We start from the raw sequence: 9260 nt of genomic DNA, 5'->3' as shown, positions 1-9260 counted from the left end.
GGTGCGACACTTATTTGGGCACCTGGGTGCCCGCCTATGGGGCCCCGCAAACCTGCCTGACAAACAACAGGAAACAGCTACTTATCATTCACAATGCTAGGCTACAGAAGGGGGGAAGAGGTACAGACTACCCTACTAACTCGGAAAGCACGAGCGCTTCAGTCAGAAGGTCCCCTTTTGCTTTTCTGAGTTCATGGTGAACGAGTACTGAGGACGAAATTTGACGCCAATGAAAACCAGATACCGGCTCGGCACACAGACGACAGCCACTTCCGACGTCGCTTGATCGCTTCATGCCTATTTCATTGACAAGGACCAGGTCTGTAAACGTGAGCCTAATGTGTGGTTTCTTTGACATCCTTCCTGCGCAGCTTGAACCTACACAATTTTCCATTTGAATGGAGAGGTGCATCTGTTGGACACTTCTTTGCTTCTTCGACCTCTCCGACCTCTTCGATAGGGATCATATTCTATGTTTGAAGCACGGTCTGCCACCTACGGCTATACCCAGTAGAAAATACAGGAGCCCGTTTAGTTCTTCCCTTCCGCTCAACCCCTTCTATTACTAGAGGATAAGTTTTCCGAATTTGGGACCCACGACCTCTAAGAATAAAGTTTATTAAGCTAGTATAGCCCCCTATATTCACGCCCGTTACTCGCGCCTATTTTCTTTTTTCAGTACTTGTTTAGTTTTAAGCGGTAAAATACCGCGCTATACTCCATATGTTATATTCGAATTAAAAGTCATATATTACGTCCCTCGGATAAGAATATTTAGAACTATACGTAAGTTAGTAGACAGACCTAGGTAGCGAATCTAAGATTTACTTTGCTATCTCAACTGAAGATACGGGTAACTCCCATCACAGTCAGAACTGACGATATAATCTCCCCTAGAGACGTCATACTCGAATTAGATGATCCTAATGGAACGACCTACTCGCCTCTGCGGTCTAACCCCGTCAATGCAGCAACGGGCGTAGACTACGACAGTCATCGCTCAACAGACCAGAGCCAAGCACAAGGAGCGAGTCGCTATTCTGGTGATCGCCAAACGCCTTCCAATCCACCCCGTTCTCAGATGAGCACTCCTGGATGGCCAAACAGCTGAAGCGCATTATAGTAGAAACAGAGGTTGGTCGCGAGATCAGCAAGTGATATAAATCACCAGGGATAATAATCGCCACTAAATAGTTGTATACAAAGGCGAATCCCCCCTCCTTAAACTGAGACACATTTGCCAACCTTATCCCCTGAGACTGAGAGTCATAGAAAGATTCAACAACGGCGAGGAAATGAGAACAGGTCGGCACTAACTCAGTACACGCGCATTATACGAAACTGTGAGGTCAGCCGTGCCCGGAGATTGCTCAAATAGCAGATTTTGCTAGCTATTTCAGTAAGACTTTAGAAACCCGAGGTCTATAACACCAGTGAGCGGAAACGTGCTGCTGCAACGCTCCTGAATCTGATCACCATTGCTCAAAATCGTTCGGTGTCAGTTTGAGTATTTAAGAGATTGTGCAGATGCTCTCAACAAGACGCATCTGTTTCCTTCTGACTACCCTGCAGTCCAAGTGCCACCAGCGACTTTTCGTTGCCATCTGTTAGGTCAAATTCCGTCTCAGTTGTTACATGTATTCTCTAGTTGGCGCCAGTTCCTGCCATGTTTGCATATTCGCGCCTTTGGTCGAAATTTGCCCATTGGCACCAGCCCTCATACCTTGTTGCTTTCGTCAGCACTACGGCGGCACGAAGAGGAAAAAATGGAAAACGCCTGCAACGTGCTTCAAAACCCCAGACTGCGTAAAAGATGCCTCTCCGTGCTTTCTATTACCTTGATCTGCGGTGTTGTGCTACGAGAGAGGGGCAACGAGTCGACCACTAAAGCGCCGTATTGACTTTACATGACTTGCTGGGAGGTTCATTCCCACGACCTTGGGACATTTACCCCACGGTGCCTAGCACGGACATCTAAGCGGCTGAAGCCGGTTGTAATCCGACTCAGCCGGTAGTCCTCCGTACTACTTTTCAACTCGAGCTGCGTTATCTCTGGCTGCGAGGCGGCCCCCCCCCCCCCCCCTGTAGAGGCCAGTTGGGCACAAGTGTGAGTGGGACTTTACATACAGCAACGACCAACAGCATAATATGAAACATGCGGGTCGGCCAGCTCCGTCCGTGGCCACTGCTCCATTGGCCGAAATAGTTCCATCACAACGCGCCTACCGTATTGCCTGCACCGATTGTCACCAGCTCTTCCCAATTGGACAAACTTCACACTCCACCCTGTGACAACGTTTCCCCGCTTCAAAGACTCCTCTTTCACATTCTCAGCGAGCACAAAGCTCACCTGCCAAACGAGCTGCCGTAGACAAAGTCTCTCGCCGCAAGATCCATTTTCTCCAGTTGCTGCAATTCAAAATGGCGATAAGTGGCAGCCCTAGCTAGCCGAAGAAGATACTGACTAGCCCGTGGGAGGGGAGGTCCCGTCGGCGATAGGCCCCAGAAGACGCAGACGTATTCGCATTGCGACCGGTGTTTGTTTCCGGCGCGAGATTACAGGGAAGCCTTGAGTCTAGTCTTCTTCAGGCAGAAGCCTCCACAAAATGACTGCAATCTCAACCGTAGTTCATTCTCCGATATGGTGACGAGAGAGCGGCTGCGGTTTTCAAAGTGCGGACTTCTCCACTGGTGTCGAAGAGCACAGTGATCCATCCACCAGCAACTGATCTCATCGTGTGCTTTTTACCCATGGCCTATACAAACAATGCCTCTCGAGTCCCTCATTTCCGGAAGCACCTACAACAGCATATTCGCTACATTTCGCTTGGTCCAGTTCGCTGTTGATCTCAAAAGCGTCCCAGACTGCTCGAGAATATTCGTACGACTGGTGGAGCAGGTAGCGGAGGACGTCGAGCATGCTCTGCGTTGTCGAGCTGATGGTGCCAGACTCTTCGAACATTGTCCCGAATTCTATCGGAAATGGTCTTCCAATGCCATCGATTCCACCTTGAGAGCCCTCGATGAACTTGGCCAGCTCATCCTCCGAGGCGCCGGCAACGAGTCCAAGCTGAATGCTAGGCTAGAGTACCTTTTGAAGAATCACGACAAACTCGCGGATCAGGAAAGATCATTGAGTTACTCCCACGCAACGCTCCTGGCCGCTATCGGCGCTATGCATATGATGGTTTTCCAAGCTGGAACACATGTGGCCCGCCCCTCCTGGTCGCCGATGTCAAGTGGCGACCTAGGACGCGCCTCAAGCCAACGACCTGCGCCGTCATGGCCTTCTGTTTCTCGTCAGACGTCTTTCGTTTCTACTATGGGCTCATCTGAGGCCTTTAGCAACGGGGATTTTTCTCTCTGTTCCGACATTGGCAGGCCCAACCGAAGTAATGGGGTAGCATATGCTCAAAGAGGTGAGTGCACACCTACCATGCGATCACCGATTTAGAGCTTAGGCTGAATCTTGATATCAAGCCCAATGCAGTCTTAAAACTCCTGAAGACTTCGGGACAGCTAATCTGCCAGAGCTTGACTCATCGAACATTACAGAAAAGGGTTCATAGCTGATGCGATTTGAGGTTCTCCAATAATTTCAAAGGGGTCAGTCAATACGGGTTGAATGGAGAGAGCTAGCTCTACTCGGTGAAATCTATCGACGTGCACACTACTCAAGTTGGAGTACCGAAAGTCCATCTCCATGCGGTAGTATCCATCTCTCTGCTCAGTACTCAACAATACATGAAGTCAGGGTGACCTTGATTTCCATATCGCCGTGGTGTTGCTCTCCACCGGTGCTCCGGCGAGAAAGTTGCACGCCGGGAAACACCACCATGGCCCCGTTGACGTTGTTGTGTGATTGAGTCCATATGGGTTCCCACTCATGTGCATCCGCGAAAAGCTCGAGCCCCAGCTGACCGGCGTCTTGAACTAGGCCCTCGAGAATACGATGGAAGCTACCATGCGTGTTTGGGTGGAGCGGAGCTAGCGCAGACGCGATCTTGCCAACTACTGCATGATTTTGCCTTATTCTCAGCTCTGCGGGGAAGAGATGGCTAGAAATTTGGCGCCATAGCATCAACAGCGTCTTGCGGCTGGGCATGTCTCGGGTCAAGGTCAGCAGCGTACTCAGACAGTCTCTTTTGAGATGCAATATAAAGAATCGGCGTACCTGATCCAAATCCACGTTCTGTCTTGCTATTTTGTGGCCCTTTTTGGAAGACTTGATAAGCAGCCAACAGCTGGTGAGGTAGTAAATTGACATCGGTATCATTTTGAGGGTGGATACTCTTGAAGAGAAGTTGAGCTATGAATAAACGAATGGCACAACGTCGTGCTGTGTCGTTGAAGAAAGCGGCTGACCATGATGACGCAGTGACTGGCGGGCCAGCGAGGGCTCGGAGGCTTGCCTCAGTCGAAGCGTCCAGTTGGAGATGCGTCTCGTTGAAGAAGCTGTCCACAAAATTCTTGATGTCTGTGCTGAGCTTCCCGAGTTTTTGGCGGAAGGTCTCATCTGCAACCCCTTGCGGCAGGTGATCAAGTACGCTGTCGACTCGGGGTATATGCTTTTTCTCTCTTGCTGCAAATAAGGGAGAAGCCTGTGTTCGATCGCGTCGATGTCTTTTGAGCCGAGGGAAAGCAAGCAAAACTAAAACCGCTAGGATCGCACCGCCAACTGCAGCGCCCACCGCAATACCACTAGCCTCGGCTGGAGAGATTGTGCCTCCAGCTTCTGTGGCAGAGGGACTTGAAGTTTCATCTGTCGATCGCGAAGTGGGAGTTGAAGTTGGTGAGATCGTTGACGAATAACCCAAAGGTGTCCCGGTGCTTGCTGAATAAACTGACGATGATGATAATGTCAATGAGGTCCCAAGTGTCTGTGAGGTTGCCAATACGGTGGGTTGCGCTGGCGCAGGGGCGGCGATGTCTGGAGAGGCGGTAGTTGATGTTATCGTTGGTACCTGTTTTGTAATTTAGTACCTGATCTTGTCATCTACAGACCTTGGGCTCCGAAGTCGTGGCTCGTTGAAGCTTCAGTGTCACCTCTTACAAGATTTGGGTCAATTGTGTTTGTCGTCAAATCGTCAATTTGTGGTTCGGCCACTGGGTTACGAGGGATCAAGGCTATCATCGCGGTTACCCTCAGTGGATGGTACTTGTTTCAAATGAGCAATGAGTTTTGAACTCAGTGGCCAAATTGCAAGAATAGCATAAAAAGAAAGAGTCTTGTCCGGCCCGGCAGTGGGCGGCCGGGCGGGTGTCTTTTCGAAGAATTCAAACTCAGCCGACTCGTGTTGCATCAGCCTAGTCTCCCCCTTGATCAATGTTACAACCAACGTGCATGAGATATGCTTGCTCCACCCGCTTGCAGGCGAAAGTAGTATTTGTAATTAAACCCCTGAGCCAACATGCCTCTGAAATGTCCACGCCTGCAAGGCGCTAATTTCTCGTTACTGCTGCAGCGGCTCGCCCGTCCAGTGTCCCAATCTATTTAGCATCACTGGTGTGCGCGACATCATCACAAACGACACAAACTTACAATATTACGGCGCAGCACAAACGTATCCCATGGCAAAGATGAACGATGGCCCAGATCTGCTTTTCGGCATCGATCTTGGTATGAGCTGTAAGCAGGCAGCAACTATCCGCACACTCCTATGCGCAAGATTCTGACGCAATTCCCATCGTAGGTACCGGCGTTTCTTACCTCAACAGAACTAGAGGCAACAACATTGTCCAAATTTTCAAAGATTGGGGCGGTTACAGGGTTGAGGACAAGGCGCCCACCCGTCTTAAGTACGTTGACAACAAAGGAAAGCCTTCGAGCTGGGGCTTCAAATGCGAGAACGACCACTATGGCGAGGTTCAAGAATGGTTCAAGACAGATTTTGGAGTAGGCCCGAGAGATTCAGACAGGCAGGTTGAGGTACGGCGACTGTATACTGATTACTTGGAATGTCTGTACGAGCAGCTCCGAAGCGAGTTCCCGCCAGCTGTGCTGAACGGAAAGCATTGGGACAGGACATCCATTCGCTTTTATTTCAGTGTCCCTGCAACCTGGGACACCGCCATTGTGGATGAATTCTGCGTCCTTGCCAGGAGAGCAGGTTTCGGCAGTCAGCCCGGGTTTGATGTGAAAGCAACTCTTACCGAGCCGCATGCCGTGGCAGCCTACACCCTCTCCTGCGAGGGCTTCATTGAAGTGAGTGTCTCATTTTACGGGAAAATTTCACAAAAAAAGCTTTGGCTTGACGCCATTGTTTACATTTGCTAACGTCCGCTGTTTTTGTCTTTCTCCAGAGCGGCCAGACCGTGCTTATCATAGATGCAGGAGGAGGCACAGTAGTGAGTTCTCTCATTCCCTGGTTTCACATCTTTCCCTCTCCATCTTCTAATCTACAAGCAGGACCTCTGTTTTCTAAACATTGACGACGCCTTGAAGGGAAAGATTTCAATGAGTGAAATGAAGCCAGTCCAAGGAAAGTATGAACTCGTACCTGTGGATGTCCGACTGACTCAACTCTAGGAATCCAATGCGGGTCGACATTCATCGACAGCGGATTCATGGAGCTCGCCAAAGCACGATTACAGCCACTAGCGCATATACTCAGTAGCTCGATTGAAGACGTGGCCTGGCAAATGATGAGAGGCATTGACTTCCAGAGCAACAAGAAGGAGCTCGGGTCAGGCCGTTGGGGTGATGAGGACACATTCCGGATCAAAATACCGAACATGCCACACTCCATCTCTGAGGCGTCACTGAGAGTCAAGGACGGAGACATGCAATTTGCTTGGTAGGTGGCTTAGGCTTGCCCAATCACTACTGGTTACGCTTTTTGACATGCTAGTTAGGTCGGAGTTAAGACAGATCTTTGACACGCAAGTTGTTCAAATGACCCGGATGTTGGACAGCATGATGGAGCATCAGGGGCTTCGAGCCTCGCCGCGCTACAGCCAAGTCGTACGTCTGCCGCATTGTTTTGATGACCATTGCTGATTGAACACAGAACCATGTCATACTCTCGGGTGGGCTAGGGAGCTCCAAATACGTCCAGAAAGAAATATTCGGTCACATTTCAAAATCTAAGGTTGGTTCACTTCGAGGAGCTAAGCTGCATCAATCCACCGAGCCCCAAATGTCGGTATGTCGAGGACTTCTCGAGCATGCCATGCAGACCCACGGGAGCTCGACCATGTTCCGCAGCCGGCTATCTAGAACCTCCCTGGGGGTTCCTTGTCGTGTGCGGTGCAAGACTATGGCGACTGGGAGCAAAAAACACCTGCAGCGACTGGCGGAAGATCAGGGTCGAATCAACAAAGATCAATCCGGTCAGCGTTGGGTTGAAGGTTACATGGATTGGTTTGTGAGATGGGTAAGTATCGGACATGAATCGCCTTTGCACAGCACGAAACTGAATCTCACTTAGGGTGACACCATCAACGATAGCAAAAGCATTCGGTACCCTTTCAGCGTGGAGTTTGGACTTGAGCTGGATCCATCTCATCGCAGAGCTCAAGTCCCAATCATGACTTCGCTGCGTAATCCAGTTCCGGACTTCAACGAGCTTGGTAGGAGCCTTACTGCATCAAGAATCCTCCCAGAGACACTGACATTTGCTGATGCAGAGGTTGTCCGCTTGCACACCACGCTCGACGCAGATCTTTCCCAAGTAGGTCGCGGAAGCATCGTGAAAAAGAACACGATCTGGAGTCGGGGCAACAGGAACCCCATTGTGAAAGTGCGCTTCTTGATCGAGGCCGTTGTCGGAATTGCAGATGTGAAGTTCAGATGTCGTGAGTACCGAGCCCAACCAGTCGTTTCGATATCCTACTGTGATCAGACCTGTCCCTTGATCTTGTGCTGACCTGAAAAACTCCAGTCGACGCCGAAACTGGCAAACAGATCAGCGCTGATGCTGCTTTGCCGTTCCAAATGGAGGAACGTGCTGTGCCCATGCCTGCGAGCTTCCTGGTACGGGAAGATACGGATGAATGACAAGCTCAGGGACAAAGCAAGTCTTACGACTCTAGGGATCATTATCAGATAGCCGTCAGCGAGGCTCGCGAGCTATTTGGATTATTTCGAACCCTTCCCGTATAGATATATATATTTCTATATATGTATGCTCGTGTCTGTACTCTATTTCCGTTTCTCAGTGTTCTTATCGTTCGCACAAAGAAGAAAAGTGATTCAACAATATGATGGCGAAGGTTGCGAGCTCTCATCTGCCAACACTGTGTACTGAGCATTGTGTAATACCAACATTTGTGTTTACGTGGAGCAAACGCAAACGACCATACCAAATGAAGGATACGGAATCCTGTCCAGTTCTTGAGATCATATTTTGGACACCATTTTGTATGCCTAGCCACCTGTCTAGTCGCGAAGCCCGTGATGACCTCAAGTGAGATTGCAGCCAAGGACCCAAGGTCAGACAGGCGGTGCGTCCACGGTCGCGACAGCAGCCTCTCCACTTGGATTGCTTATACCATATTCCCCTTTGTTTGACCAGGTCACCCAAGGCAATATATATTCGACAAGGAGGTAGTGGCGGCCCGTGGGGTTCTTAGTATCAGTCGAATCACAGAGCTCGCCTCTCAAAGCGCGAAATCGCCTGTTGTGGCGTCCAAAGTCCAAAGGACTCGACATCGTGAAGTATGTTGGTTTCAAGGCGAGACATGTCTCGTACATCGAGTGAAGAAAACCACAGCTTCTAGCAAGTGCTGTCGCAATTCCGCGGTGCACCCAATGAAGTGCGAGGATGATGTTCAGGTGCCTGTATGAACGGGTGTGCAGGTCAACGCTGCGCTAGGGTTCATGAACAAAGCTCTTCCGTCGACATTGGGAACGCATCTTGTTTTTGTTGGACTGTGACGACGCAGCTGCGGTGACTTGGTTTTCGAATTGCTTGGCCGGTAACCTTAGGCAACCGGGAGCCGTCCGAACTCGGGCTTGGGGGCGTCTGTCTCAATGACCCGACTAGCGAGACAATTCTCCTGCTGCAAAGCATGGGCATGTCACATTACGAATGGACTGTAATCTAATCTAATATTTTAGATAACTTAGCCTTGTTTAGCTTGAATATAATAAATTAGTTCAAGGTAGCGATTAGGGTTATATATAAGAGGACATAACTCGGGCTAGTATTTTCTACCCTTTTGGTACTACCTTTGATCAACAGTAGCGGTAGCGATATAATGGGTTGGGGGGAACGACAACGCAGCGGGAAACGGATCAGAGCCGCTAGGATCTGCCT

At 50.0% G+C, this 9260-nt stretch overlaps 1 protein-coding gene across 1 annotated transcript; it reads left to right on the top strand.

The window, feature by feature from the left end:
- Nucleotides 1-5580: 5580 nt before the first annotated feature.
- J7T54_002981 (uncharacterized protein) lies at nucleotides 5581-7999 on the top strand (the record flags this gene model as incomplete). The annotated part of the gene is made up of 9 exons (XM_051509831.1): nucleotides 5581-5629; nucleotides 5694-6205; nucleotides 6410-6461; nucleotides 6530-6797; nucleotides 6856-6964; nucleotides 7011-7091; nucleotides 7431-7572; nucleotides 7630-7797; nucleotides 7884-7999. The coding sequence occupies 9 exons, from the start codon at nucleotides 5581-5583 to the stop codon at nucleotides 7997-7999; spliced, it is 1497 nt and encodes a 498-aa protein (XP_051359213.1).
- Nucleotides 8000-9260: the final 1261 nt, after the last annotated feature.

Source organism: Emericellopsis cladophorae, assembly GCF_022114955.1.
Source record: "Emericellopsis cladophorae strain MUM 19.33 chromosome Unknown NODE_71_length_88472_cov_121_463657, whole genome shotgun sequence".
NCBI classification, from domain to species: domain Eukaryota; kingdom Fungi; phylum Ascomycota; class Sordariomycetes; order Hypocreales; family Bionectriaceae; genus Emericellopsis; species Emericellopsis cladophorae.
Note: the sequence above shows the minus strand (reverse complement) of the source record. Positions and strands in the feature narration are given on the sequence as shown.